This window comes from Haliotis rufescens, unplaced genomic scaffold (assembly GCF_023055435.1).
Source record: "Haliotis rufescens isolate VD_foot unplaced genomic scaffold, xgHalRufe1.0.p SCAF_21, whole genome shotgun sequence".
Taxonomy (NCBI): Eukaryota; Metazoa; Mollusca; class Gastropoda; order Lepetellida; family Haliotidae; genus Haliotis; species Haliotis rufescens.
In genome coordinates, this window is record NW_025963902.1 from 10871988 (window position 1) to 10887274 (window position 15287).

A 15287-nucleotide genomic window follows, 5' to 3' on the forward strand; every position below is an offset into this window, starting at 1 on the left:
ACGGCGGTCTGTAAATAATCGAGTCTGGACCAGACAATCCAGTGATTGATATCATGAGCATCGATCCACGCAATTGGGATTGTTGTTGTGATGGGGGTTTATGTTCATTCGGTAGTGATAGGGGTTTATGTTCATCAGACAGTAATGTGATTGTGGTTAATGTTCATCAGCCACTGCTGTGATGGGGGTTTATGTTCATCAGACAGTGTTGTGATGGGTGTTTATGTAAACCATGCACTGTTCGTGATGGGGGTTTATGTTAAAAACGAACTGTTGTAATAGGGTTTATGTTCATCAGGCACTGGTGTGATTGGGGTTTATGTTAACCACACACTGTTGTGTTGGGGGTTTATGTTCATGATGCACTGTTGTAATGGGGGTTTATGTTCATCAGACAGTGCTGTGAGAAGGGTTTATGTTCATCAGACACCGTTATGGTGAACGAGCAGAACCTGGGTAATTGTTAACATGTTTTAGCCGTAAAAACGTAACTATGCTTCATACAAGGTTAAAATAATATTTATAATTCTGAAATTAAATAATGCATCCTTCAATATATATTTATGAAGGCATCTCCTCGACTGTATTTGCAATTTGCACGCATATGTCAATGCACGGTGGACAATTTGGATGTTTGCATGTTGGATGAGCATGATACTTATACACGTGATTTTTGCTGTGAACAGCACACAATGCTTGTTTAGCCATCGGGTGCACATGAAAACACTTCTGAAAATAACGCTTACATCGACGCGTGTCGTCACGTCAAGAAGACTCGCTTGGCGCATCTACCTAATCGATACCAAAATGCCACATTACCAACTCAGACATATCCTTGGTTGTGACCAATCAGTGGCAGAACCGTACGCAACCAGTTGAGGGAGCATTACACCCGGCTCTGACGTCCAGAAATACGCCCAGTTTTGCTTCCACGTCACCGCCATGTACACCTAGCTTGGTGTAGACAGCATCTAAGGTTCAGAAGACAAAACTGGGACAGTGTACTGTTCACAGATGTGTCCAGGTTTCATCTGGATAGCTCTGATGATCAGGCAAGGGGCCACATGTGTCTAGGAGACTATTTTAGCAACGCTTGCGTTGCTCAACGTCGTCAGTTTTCGGTATGGCATCACAGCTCATGGGAGAAAACAATTCATCGCCGATCATGGCAATTTGAATTGTGTACGCTACCGGGACGACATTGTTCAAGATTCCTGGGATGTGACCAATCAGTGACAGAGCTGTACGCAACCGTTTGAGGGAAAATAACATCCGGCCCTGACGTCATGACATGCATCAACCATGTCAGCGAGCCTGACGACCCGATCCCGTTAGTCACCTCTTACCGCCTGTTACGGCAAGCATGGGTTGCTGAAGACCTATTCTAACCCGGACTTTCACGGGGGTTATGTCAGATGTTAGGTACTTACTTATACTCCTGATACTATATACTCCCGATGAAAGTTTTTGACAAATGATTGCATGACCTTGAAGGTCAAGATCAGTATAAACTAGGCGTCGAAACATATTTTTGTTCAACGTCGCACTCAGCAATGTTTTTTAGTTATATGGCGGCGGTCTGTAAATAATCGATTATGGACCAGAAAATCCTGTGATCGACGTCATGACCATCGATCTCTACGCAATTGGGATACGATGACATGCTTCAACCCGATCCCGTTAGTCGCCTTTTACGACAAGCATGGGTTGCTGAGGACTTATTCTAACCCGGATCTTAACGGGTGGATAAACCTGAACATCGAGTGTTTCTCAAGGCTGCAAAATAATCGTAGAAAGGTTGCAGATTTATTCCTATGATGAAAGTAACACAAGTTGTGATATTCTCAATCATTTATTTCGTACTGCGACTCATTATGCCCGTGCACGGCTGAAGATGTAGAAGATTCCTGGAAGTAAAATACAAATATATGAAAGGAATATTTGGAGGCAGATTTTTTAACGTCACTATGAAATTCATTATGTTGTTGTTGTTGGTTGGTTGTTTAACACCGCACTCAGCAATATTCCAGCTATATGACGGCGGTCTGTAGATAATCAAGTCTGGGCCAGACAATCGAGTGAATGATATCATGAGCATCGATCCACGCAATTGGGATACGATGACATGCATCAAACATGTCAGCGAGCCTGACCACCTTATCCCGTTAGTCGCCTCTTACGACAAGCATAGTCACCTTTTACGGCAAGCATGGGTTGCTGAAGACCTATTCTACCCCGGAATCTTCACGGGTATGAAATTTATTAAACAATATTTGAGCGGACATCTCTCTTTAACATATCTGTGTTGGTGTATATAAGAGGGGCGTTCAATAAGTTTTGCAACTTCAATATAAGACCAAGTCGCAGAATATCTTTTGCACTAAGTCTTATTTTTCAATATAATCTCCATTCACCTTAATACACTTCTTCGGGGGCACGGGTGGCCCAGTCGTCTAAGGCGCCGCGATACGCTGTGCAGAGTTGCGTCCCTTGGGCACGACAGGAACCTATGATTGTGGGTTCGAATCGGTTCACCCCAATTATGTTTCTAGGTTTCACCGAAGTGGTAAACGTCTGAGACATGCATCACTTCGGGCTTTCCTCCCACATTAGGCTGACACGCCGCGATATAACTGTAATACTGTTAAAAGCGGCGTTATACCCAACTCACTCACACTCACAAAATACACTTATTCCATTTGACCTTCAAGCTTTTAATATCACTTTTATAGGAATCCGCAGATTGGCCCTCTTACCACGCCTCTGTCGCAGCCTTTATGTCCTCGTCATCCTGGAAGCGTCTTCCACTTAGGGCAGATTTCATTTGCTGGAACAGGAAATAGTCACTGGGGGCTAAGCCGGGGCTGTAGGGTGGGTGAATTAACTGTTCGAATCCACATTCACATATGGCGGCCTGTGCAAATTCTCGACTTGTGAACAGGAACGTTGTCATGCAAAAGTAGAATTCCACGTGTTAACATCCCACAACGCGAATAGATTTTCGCAATTCTTTCATTACATGAGGAATACTGTCCATACAGTAATATGCCTCTTGCATCCCAAAATATGGTGGCCATTACCTTGCCAGCCGATGGTTGAGTGCGAAACTTCCTTGGAGGCGGAGAATTGGGGCGCTTCCATTGCATGGATTCCAATTTAAACTAAGCGGCAAAAGAAAGTATAGGTTGGCAATTTGTAATTTTCCTAAAAACAGCGATTAATAGTGGAAAGTGGGTATTGGGAATATGACTGCCCAGGAACAGGTACCAAAACACACCTCACCCGAACGCGCCACCTTTGACGGCGCTCATGCGGTGACAAAAAAATGGTGAAACAGCTTTCCCGCATATGGCATAAACTGCACGTGCATGTTTGCTGTATGAATGCGTTCGTCTGCAGGGTATAACCACACGTGATGAAAGCACACAAAAGAAATGCCACGACTGTCACAGGGGCAGAGAGAGAGAGAGAGAGAGAGAGCTATCGGCATGGCCGAAATGGGGGCAACACAGGTCCAAACTGCCAGAAGGTTTGGTTGTACACCATTGACAGTAGCCAGGCTGATTCAACGGTACAGGCAGACAGTGAAGACACAGGACAGGCCTAGAACCGGACGACCCCAAGTGACAAAACCACTGGAAGACGGTCAGATACGGCTCATTCACCTGCGAAACAGATTCGTAACGGCGACGGCGACGGCGACGGCAGCAACAGCGTTGGGACATCCCATTAGCCAACGTACAGCACGACGACGACTTAGTGCTGCTGGAATACGAGCGTATCATCCTTTCCGAGGAATGGTACTGACTGCTCAAAATCGACGCCTGATGGCTGCGATTGGCGAGGCAGGTTCGACGCTGGTAAGTGAGAAATTGGCGTCGATAGCTGTTTACTGATGAAAGTCGGTTTAACTTGTTTCGAATTGACGACAGAGAACGAGTTTATCGACGAAGAGGGGAACGTTTGGCTCCGGCGTGTATTCGAGAGGTCCATCCATTCGGCGGGGGAGGTGTCATGGTGAGGGCGGTATTTGTGGAGATCAGAAGACTGATTTGGTGATTATACAGGGAAACCTGAACGCTGTGCAGTACAGAGACCAAGTGTTGCAGTCAGTTGTGCTTCCGTTCTTACAAAACCAACAGCAGGGGACATTGTTTCAACACGACAATGCCAGGCCCGATACTGCAAGACTGACTCGGAACTTTCTAAACCAACAGAACGTCACCCGATATGAATCCAATTGAACATCTGTGGGACCATCTTGACAGACAGATTAGAGTAAGCCATCAGCCTCCCGTCGACAGACAAACATTGCAGCAGGCCCTGAGAGACGAGTGGCAACGGATTCCAGTCCACCTCATCAGAAGACTGACGTCATCGATGAGGCGGTGTATCACAGCATGCATTGAAGCAGCTGGAGGTCACACAAGCTATTGAAGGCAACTGTGTCCACAATGAACTTGTAGTGGGTCTGACAATTTTTTGGTGACATTTCAGACAACTTTTGAAAAAGAAATTTCTTACCCAACCATTGTCTACCTTGAGCTTACATTACCTGTGATTGCACAATTTCATTCAAACTGTGGTTGATCAATCATTTGTTACCCCTCCCTAGATTATATTATAATTCACAACAAAACCTTTTCTTGTTATTTTTTTATCAATCATGGATCATGCCGCCAGGTTTAGTTTCTGGGTCCCAGTGGTGGATCCATGTTTCATCACCTGTCACTAGACGATAAAGAAATCCTGCTTCATCAATGGTAAAGAGATCCAGGAGGTCTCGACAACTTTCAGTTCTCTGATGGCGACCTAGAGCTCTGAGGTTTCTAGGTACGCATCTTGCAGATACCTTGGCCATACCAAGATGCTCAACTGATAATTGGAACTCACTAAAAAGTTAAGATACTTTCCCTCGTCGGTTAGACAAAATTCTTCTTTCTATAGCAGCAATGGTTTCTTGTTGGGTGGCATCTGAAGGCCTGCCTGACCTTGGGTCATCGTCTATGGAGTCCCTACCCCTTTTAAACTGTAAAGACCAACGGCAAACTGTGGAATAGTCAGGAGCATCCTTACCCATTACTTTGCACATGCGATCATGGATTTCTTTTGCCTTGCATCCCTCCTTGGTAAGGAACTTTATTACTGCACGCTGTTCATGTTTGAGAGAATCCATGATTGTGACCACCCTTAGGTGAATGAAGTCATCACATCTAACTTATTGTTGTGTCTGGAACATGTTATGACACGTGTCAACCTGATGATATGACTATTGTCACACCTACCACAAGTTGACATTGTTTGTGTAAACACAAATGCCAAAGTTGCAAAACTCATTGAACGCCCCTCGTATGTGTGTGTCCGTGTATGTATCTGTATGTGTGTGTGTGTCCGTGTTTGTATCTGTATGTGTGTATGTGTATGTGCGCGTGCGTGCAAGATTTGCTCATTACCATGCTGCATTCTATGTAGCTAACCCAATATCAATGTGAATGTGATACAAATGTCCATGTTCAATTCTTAATATATTCTTCACATATCACGTATTCTTCTTATACAATGTAATTCTTACCCATGTTAGATCAGTCCCCAGGATCGAGACCTTCCACTGATGTGTCCAGCAGAAGGTTAATAAGGTGGTGGAGGAGGAGGAGGATGACGACGGCCATCAGGTGGTGGAGGAGGATGACGAGGATAATGACGACGGCCATCAGGTGGTGGTGGAGGAGGATGATGATGATGATGATGACGACGGCCATCAGGTGGTGGAGGAGGAGGATGACGAGGATGATGACGACGGCCATCAGGTGGTGGTGGAGGAGGAGGATGATGAGGATAATGACGACGGCCATCAGGTGGTGGAGGAGGAGGATAGCCATCAGGTGGTGGGGGAGGAGGATAGCCATCAGGTGGTGGGGGAGGAGGATAGCCATAAGGTGGTGGAGGAGGAGGATAGCCATAAGATGGTGGAGGAGGAGGATAGCCATAAGGAGGAGGAGGACGATGATGATGTCTCCGGTGTGGGGGAGGAGGAGGTGGAGGGCATGGCCGAGTATCTTCTAGTACATGTTGGTCAATCACTTTCTTGAGATTGTGCAGTGTGGCGTTGATGTCCGAAACTGAAAACATTGAATACTCAGGTTGAATGTCACGTTGCAACTTTTTGTTTGTAAGTGTTTCTTCTAGGATGCGGAATTATTATTTTAATAATTATTTATCTCATTTCCCCCAAAACCAAATATTAATGCGTCATAAAACACCCATTTACAAGAGCTTTTTGCGGCGTTACCTGTTCAAACGTAATTAATTTCGATGCGGAAAGCTTTAACTGTGGCGAATCTCGCTATCGTTGTAAACAAGGAAGTGACAATGTGAGTGAGTGAGTGAGTTAGAATTTAAAGTCACATCGGCAGTATTTCAGACATATCGTGACTATAAAATGTTATACATGATAAATACAATTAGACTATATAAAACCCTGCCAACAAAGGCCAGTAGAATATTAAGATATATCACAGATTAATATTTATAAAACTAGTAGGTTACCACAGTAAGATATCGCTGTATACAAGAAGACATTATAAAATCGGGCTATTGATCAACAGCAACCAAAGTTAGGCCACCATACTAGGGATCGTGGGGGCTTACGACACTCCTGTTACCTTCACCGTTCTCCAGCAGGATTTACACCATCCCTTCAGCTGCTGGCAATGATACTCAATATAGCTATCAATTAAAATGATAACAAAACTACGTTTTAAAACTGTGGTAGGAATAAAGTACTTTAAATGATGTGGTCTTACATATCCTCTCAGGGGGACAATAATTTTACACTACTTCAACCCTCTGAAGATACAGCCACTAACAATCAAAGTTACAAATAAGACACTCCAAATATCACAAAATTTAACACAAAAATCTACACATTTTCACAATTTATCAATAAGTTCAATATCTTAAAAAAAAATAATAATAAAATGTGATGAGAACTAATACGAAAAGATGATGATTTTAAATAATTACCCCTTGTTTTGGAGTGAGTGAGTGAGTTAAAGTTTAACGTCACATCGGTACTATTTCAGCCATATCGTGACGAGACAAAATTTGACATTGAGAATATATATTTAAACAAAATAAAAATACTGTCGTCAAAGGACAATATATTAACTAGTATATCACAGATTTACGTAAAACTAGTTTGAGAGCATGTAAAAAGAAATTAGTATTCAACAACACAATATCAAAACGGGCTATAGATCGCCACCCTCTGAAGGTGGATCATAGTACTGGGGACCATGGGGACTTACAGTACTTTTGCTACCTGCATGGGCCCTAGCAGGATTTAATCAACCCTTCAGTTGTAAGTGATGATTGACAAATTTAGCAAAACATTAAAACAACACATATTCTACGATTAAAAAACGGGGCAGAAATAAATATACTTTGAAAGACGTGGTCTTACATACCCTCTCAAGGGGACATTAATTTTACACTACTTGAACCACCTTAAAGAACAATTTCATTAAAATCAGATCTTAGTTCTCACTATCGCTAAACAAAGTCCTGAGGACATCCCATTACGGGTCACGTCAGAACGACCTTTCATCCGACCAATCAAAGCGTCGCTTACCAGATCATGAAAGTGACAGTCGGAATGTGTTTTTTAATCATGCCACCTCGAAAATGTTAACACGGGGTATTCCGAATGAAAGTTACGACCCGTACGACTGATTCCGTCAAAATTATCATCTTTCTCTAGCTTCCGTGGGATAAACATTTGAATGGATGAGGCGTTGCACAGTACGTGGGAAGCACTGCCATACAATCGCAATCACATAGTAGACATTCCAGAATGTTCGTTTGTTCAGTTTTCAAAATTTTAATCGAGAACTGTGTCAACATATTTATTCATATATATTCCAGCGTAGTCTGAAACGGATGTCGCCAGATTGAAACGAGTGACTGATGTCGGCTTCTTGTTAGTCATTTCAGTGGTCGGGCAAAGTTTGCGAAAGTTGGTTCTGACGTGAACCGTATTGGGAAGTTCTCAGATCTTTGTTAAGCGGCAGCAAAAACTTTGATCTGATTTGAATGAGATCGTTTCAAGGATACAGCCACTAACAATCTCGGTTATCAAATATATTCTACCAATTACAAAAAAGTCCTTTATTATATAGAAAACATATCAGTCAGAATTTATCAATCTATTCAATTTCCTTGTAAAAAAAAAAGAGAATTAAATGAGAATTTATGTTAAAAAGATCCTTGATGGATGAAACTTTGAAATACTGATCCCTTGCGATGGAAAAGTCAACACAGTCAAGCAGGACATGCTTGACTGTGATTCTTTCGTCACAGGGGACGCAGAACGGAGGATCCTCACCTTTTGAATAAATATTCATGAGTATAACGAGAATGGCCAAAACGACATCGTCATAGAAATGGCCTCTTCAAATCTGGACTGACAGCCCAAGCTGGTGTAACCGATATTTGGTGTAATTTCATGTACTTTATATTTATACCTACTTGGGTGTCCCACTTCTTTTTCATTAGACAGAGTTGCGTCCCTTGGGCACGCCAGAAACCTATGATTGTGGGTCAACTCACTCACTCACTCTTTTGCATTAGATCACGGATATAAAACCTAGTCACGCGTTGTAAGATTGTGACAGAATGCGAATGAAAACCTAACGTATTTATTGCCCAACAAGTGATACTGCATGTGCATGTCATGTTGGTGTGTTTCGGAGCCAGACTCTCACGTGGTTGTGTGTTTGCGATTTTTCCATCTTATACCAAATTTCAGCAGTATATCATTCTTTCCACACAAATCAATCCCAATCCATGCAGTGTGGATGTGTCCATGCAGGAAGCAAAGGCACTGTAAGTCCCCATGGTCCCTAGTATGGTGATCTCCCTTTAGTTACTGACGATCTCTAGCCCATTTTTATCTTGTGTTGTTCACTAATACTTATGTCTTTTATATATTCTCAACTAGTTTTAAATAGTCTCTGTGATATTCTAGTTTTTGTACTGTCCATCGTTGACAGCTTTTTATATTGTCTAAATATGTGTATTATTAATGTACTTCTCGTCAAGATATGGCTGAAATACTGTCGATGTGACGTTAAATTTTAACTCACTCACTCACTCACTCAGTGTGGATGTCGGCAACACTGTCAGATATTTAAGATTTTACTACTTTGGCCTTCTTTTATTCCAGAGTATATGTCAACTCAGTATGAACTGTTGTCAAAATTGACAATACATCGACCAAGGTCTATGAACTCTTTTGTAAAGGGAAGACAATAGTAATAACTATGACCATGTCAACACAACTATAATTGTCATTAACGACAATTCGTGAATGACAACATAATGTCCTGAACCTGCTTATGATGTCATTATGGGGCGGTCGGGTAGCCTAGTGGTTAAAGCGTTCGCTCGTCACGCCGAAAAACCCGGGCTCGATTTACTACATGGGTACAATGTGTGAAGCCCATTTCTGGTGTCCCCCCCCCCCCCCCGTGATATTGCTGTTATATTGCTAAAAGTGGCGTAAAAGCATACTCACTCACTCACTCACTCACAAATATCAGGTGCTGATACCTGAACTTATATAATGTATTTTACTAGAATCTTTGAGTGAGTGAGTGAGTTAAGATTTAACGTCACATCGGCAGTATTTCAGCCATATCGTGATGAGAAGTACATTAATAAGACATATATTGAGACGAAATAACAACCTGTCAACGATGGACAGTACAATAACTAGTATATCACAGTTCTGATTTAAAACTAGTTATGAGAACTAGAATCTGTATGGGTAGATATGTAATATGAAGTTAGTACTGTTAGCATTATTATCAGTTTACTATTAGGACTTGAGTAATTAGGTACTTACAATTTAGTGGGAATTATGTAATCGCTTTTGTTTATGTTTGCTTTGTAATCAATTATTTTCTTTACCTATCTTTTGTGGGTCTGTCATTTCTACTGCCACTAATGCGCATCGTGTGACAGGTTGCCAATAACTGCGGTAACCGATATCTCTCCTGCTCCCTATAAACGACTTTAATATATTGAAATACGGTTACCGCACCTGAGTTGGAAACAATATTTTCCTTCAGACGACATAGTCAACTTACTGTCTTTCACTGTTGAAGACGAAATGTCCTCTTGGATGATCCTTTCCTGCTGTTCTTTCACCATTGTCCGTACACTATTGACAAGGAAGGCCACGTCATCTTTAAGTGCATCTGAATAGAACAATCATTGCTCGTGATCTACACTGACCTACGTTTACCTTAGGTCAAACTAGTATTGACCAGTGAAGATCGAGACTCGATCATTTACTGTTTGTTTGTTTTTTTGTTAACGCCGTACTCGGCAATATTCCAGCTATAGGCCCTTTAAGATTCGGGGTAGAAAACCTCGATCCCAATTGCGTGGATCGATGCGCATGATATCAATCACTTGATTGTCTGGTCCATATTCGATTATTTACAGACCGTCGTCATATAGCTGGAATATTGCGGAGTTAAACAACAAACCAACCAACCAGCCGGGGTAGAAAAGGTCTTCAGCAACCCATGCTTGCTGTGTAAATGGCGACTATGCGTGTCGTAAGAGGCGGGATCGGTTGAAGGATGTCATCGATCCCAATTGCGTGGATCAAAGTTCTTGATGTCAATCACTGGATTGTCTGGTCCAGGCTCGATCATTTACAGACCGCCGTCATATAGCTGGAATACTGCTGAGTGCGGCGTTAAACAACAAACAAACAACGGCACCGATCCTGACCACCAGATCCCGTTAGTCGCCCCCTACGACAAGCATAGTCGCCTTTTACGGCAAGCATGGGTTGCTGAAGACCAATTCTAGTCGAATACGACACAAGCTAGAACTAAATGTTGATGATGCATAGATTAGTTCCGTTCAACTTAAACAGCAGTTATTGAATGTACAAACGTGCTAAAATGTTACACAGAACGTTTACAGACCGCCGTCATATAGCTGGAATATTGCTGAGTGCGGCGTTAAACAAAAACCAACCAACTACTACCGTTTCCTGAGTTCGAGAAAGCCGACACGTCGTGGTATCACATATAACGTCTTTTAACCAAATCGCACATTCACTGAAAAGTACCTCTGTGAAACAAAGGTGAAACGGATCTCGATGAGGACTGAAACTTATATTGATCAAGAGAATAGATAATAAACGATTTCGCTACTCGCCTTTATCCGCACCCACTTGGCCCTCTGCATTGGTTGATTGTCCAGCTGCTCCCTGAAGGGAACACCCAACAACAGCACACAGGAGAAGAGGCAACAGCTGAGACATGGTGCCTCGCAAGCAGTCTCTGGGGTCTGTGATCCTGGGTCAGCAATTTATACCTGAATCTTAATGTGTTTCAGTGTTGCAACCTTGGAATGTTCCACTGAAGGTTAATCAGTTTATTTATACTCAACAAAATAAGAAAGTTTACATGTTATGTACACGCATATGAACAGTGTTCCATTCAGCTGATGAAGGGATAAAAAGGAGCCCTGAAACGTTTGTAACGGGTGCCACCCATTGAGTTTGTTTGTTTGTTTGTTGTTTAACGCCACACATTGAGCAGGATTAGTGAACACCTGGTGTCATCACTATTTGATAGTGATTCATATTGTTTTTGTTTTTTCGTTTGTTGTTTAATTATTAACACGGATCTTCACGGGTCCAGTGATTCATAAACACATGCTCATTGGTTTGTTTGTTTAACGCCGCATTCAGCAATATTCCATCTATATGAAATAATCGAGCCTGGACCAGACAATCCAGTGATTGATATCATGAGCACCGATCCACGTAATTGGGATCGATGACATGCATCAAACAAGTGAGCGAGCCTGACCCCCCGATCTCGTTAGTCGCCTCTTGCGACAAACATCGTCGCCAACCATGATATAGTCGGATTCGTACAATCGAGAGACCCGTGAAGATCCGGTGTAGCATACGTCTTCAGCAACCCATGCTTGCCGTAAAAGGCGACTAGTCTATGCTTGTTGTAAAAGGCGACACACGGGATCGGGTGGTCAGGCTCGTTGACTTGGTTGATGCATGTCATCGATCCCAATTGCGTGGATCGATGTTTATGATGTAAATCACTTGATTGTCTGGTCCAGACTCGATTATTTACAGACCGCCGTCATTTAGCTGGTATATTGCTGGGTGCGGCGTTAAACAACAAACAAACAAAAAAACAATCGAACAGGTTGAGCATGCATTAAGTTAGGTATGTTCACCGTTGTGTGGTCTGTTACCAAAGTTGGACAACGTCATATTTAGAGGTGGGTTAGCCTGGTGATTTAAGCGTTCGCTCGTCACAACAAAGGCCGAGGTTCGATACCTCACATGGTTTTATTATATTATGTGAAACCCATTTCTGGTGTCAAAGCCGTAATATTGGTAGAAAGGTGCGTAAATCCCTTCTCGCTCAAACAAGCCATAATCATTGACAGATCGTTCAATCGATCCTCCTAAATAATTTTGGAACCAACTGCTTGTCACCCTGTAGATTGGTTCATTCTGGACAGAGGCCACCTTCAGGCACACGTTCAGCTACGGTGTTTCATACCGCTTAGATTACAAAATGATGTTCCTAGTTTTTCTCTGAAGAATCGCGATTCCATATGAACAGTGTATAGTTTCGGGAAAGGAAACACCATTGTTTGGGTTGACATATATATTTGAAGCTTATGTGATTAAGTGCCGAATAACATCCCCATTTCATCTTACAATTGTCCACCCCTTGTGTCCCCGCGGTCATTGCGGTGGAAAAGTGCGTAAATTTCTACTCACTCATTTTGTTACTAAAGTTTACAACACAAAACACACCCCTTCACCCCACAATAAACATAGTTCGGTAACTCCTGTCGGGAATAATGTGCATGTTTTGATGTAGCCACTCAAACAAATCCTGATAGATCTCTCTCACAAACATTCCAGTATTCGGACCCCTGCCGTAATTATAGCAACCTTCAACAACAATAGCTAGTTTTGATAGGACCATAAACTCACACATTTGTTGAAATCCACTGTACCTGTATGTGAAATGCCAGATTGCAATCACTGGAAACTGCCTTCTCTACAACACTGTATTTCGTTTAACAGAACTTAGTGTAATTTGAAATCATCTGTATGAAACACCATCGTTAATATGCAATGTATTCTGTGGGCCTATGGAATGTCTTTACAGTTAAAGAACAACACTAGATCCTTTCAACTACGTGTCATGATCACCTGTAGCTGCCATAGTGCAATCTCAGCATTACAGAAAATAATTGTGAGAAAGCACTACTTCTCAAGCCATAGAGTTAGTGATTCAAAACGTCAACAACGACATAAGCAATCAGTGATTATTATTATTATCGGCTTTCAGACGGCGGTCTGTATGTAAATATAGTCAGGACCAGACAATCCAGTGATTGACATGATGTTTGTTGTTTAACGCCGCACTCAGCTATATGAGGACGTTCTGTAAATAATTTCATTTAGTGCTTCTCTAAATGGGTTTATTGAAACCATAAGGCACCTCTTTGTTTACTTAGCTTACATCATTTCCTCTTCCAATCTCCCGCCACTTACGTCATAATTCTACTTCCTATGACGTCATCAAACTTTCTTTTGCGTCATCACCATCGTCCGTTAGTTCTGTCAAAATTTTCTGTACCCAGTTTTTGTACAGCAATTCTCAACTTTTGGCTCTTCGGCTCTACTTTTCGGCTTGTGACTGCTAATTTTGACTCCTCTTCACCGATTATAATTACTCCTCGTCTTCGACTTTCTCTTTCGCCATACACCGCTCATAATGCCACCAAAGCGTAAGGCATCGGTGAATCACAAGCTGGTGAGGACCGGCGGTAAGAACCGGAGGTCTACTACTGCAATTAGGACGTCATTAGCAACAACAGCTACAACACCGGGTGAGGTACCAAACTTCGTTTCACACGATAGGCCAAGGTCTGCAATGCTAAATGTCAACGTCAATTCTTCATTTTTATTGCAATCTCTTGCCCCTGTGGCAGCCGCTCCCGCCCCGGAACCTCCCACTCTGGCAACCACAGCTGATCAGCTATCTCAACAGTTAGGTGCCATCATGGAACTTATTACAAATAATGGTTCCTCAGTCATATCTTCTAGGCCTCTTCTTAACAACACCCCAACAGTAAGGAGCTACGTTACTGATAATTCTGTCAGTATTTGTCAGGCCGCGGCCGATCCTGGAATTCCCTCTGACGTCACGGCCTCGCCGATTGGTCACATGGGAGATCCCCTCTCCTACATGGCCGACAACATTGGCGCACATGTGAAGCAAGCTATGGGGGAAACGATTTGGAAAGGGGAAAATGTGGATCTGGCTGTGCTGTTCCCTAAAGCGAACGAAGCTGACCGACAGCACAGGTAAGGTGACGCTGACGCAAGTACAGCCTCAAAGCTTGCCAGGCAAGTCGCTTGGCATCGGTGCATGGACAACATCCAGTCTATTAATGACAACATTTCTCCACAGGATTGCTCAGGCACGTACGCCTGTTTTGATGAAGCAGTTAGGATGGTCCAGGAGCTTTGCTCTCCAAATTTGATGTTAAATTAGCATTTCGCATTATTCCAGTTCACCAAGCAGATCACCTGGGAATCGGTGATAGAGTTATTTCCAATTGTACTGTCTGTCAGTCTCTTGTGTTAGTCACTCGAGAACAAGAGAATGTGAAGACTCCCCAACACTGCAGCCTTCTGCATTACCCAGATTGCCAGAAGGGCTGTATTCCTGGTAGCAAACTAGGGTACTCTCCCATGTCAGTCAACAGATTGGAAGGTACCAAACCTAAGGCACCGAGAACAATGGGGAGTCGGAGAACTTGGTACTTGGGATGCAATCTTGACATTTCGAAAGCGAGGTCCACATGGTCTTTCATGTTTTTCCTCAATCTTGTCAATCACATTAGTGTCAAAGGGGACAGAAAATTCAATTATATACATGATTTCATTGGATTTATCAAAAGAGACAAGATCAGGTTTGTTGGCCTGGATACGTCTGAGGCTGTAAATTGGCCTATTCCAGAGAATTTTGTATTTATCATTTTCCATGACGCCCTCTAAATATTCCGGGTCATACCATGGATGGACCTGTGTCAAAACCACAATCATGGCGAAGACGGTAATAAAATGATCGAGCTACACCATCATGTCTTTTAAGATACTGTGTTTGTGCCAAAGCTGGGCATCCACTGACAATGTGTTGGAC

The 15287-nt window shown here is 42.6% G+C and overlaps 1 protein-coding gene across 1 annotated transcript; it reads right to left on the reverse strand.

The window, feature by feature from the left end:
• Nucleotides 1–1836: 1836 nt before the first annotated feature.
• On the reverse strand, nucleotides 1837–11385 carry LOC124145706 (formin-like protein 20). Its single transcript, XM_046515601.2, has 4 exons — nucleotides 11239–11385; nucleotides 10149–10259; nucleotides 5573–6119; nucleotides 1837–1907 (listed from the first exon to the last, which is right to left on the reverse strand). Exons 1-3 carry the CDS (start codon nucleotides 11342–11344, stop codon nucleotides 5629–5631), a joined length of 708 nt encoding a protein of 235 aa, XP_046371557.2. The 5' UTR covers nucleotides 11345–11385; the 3' UTR covers nucleotides 1837–1907; nucleotides 5573–5628.
• Between the last annotated feature and the right edge of the window lie 3902 nt (nucleotides 11386–15287).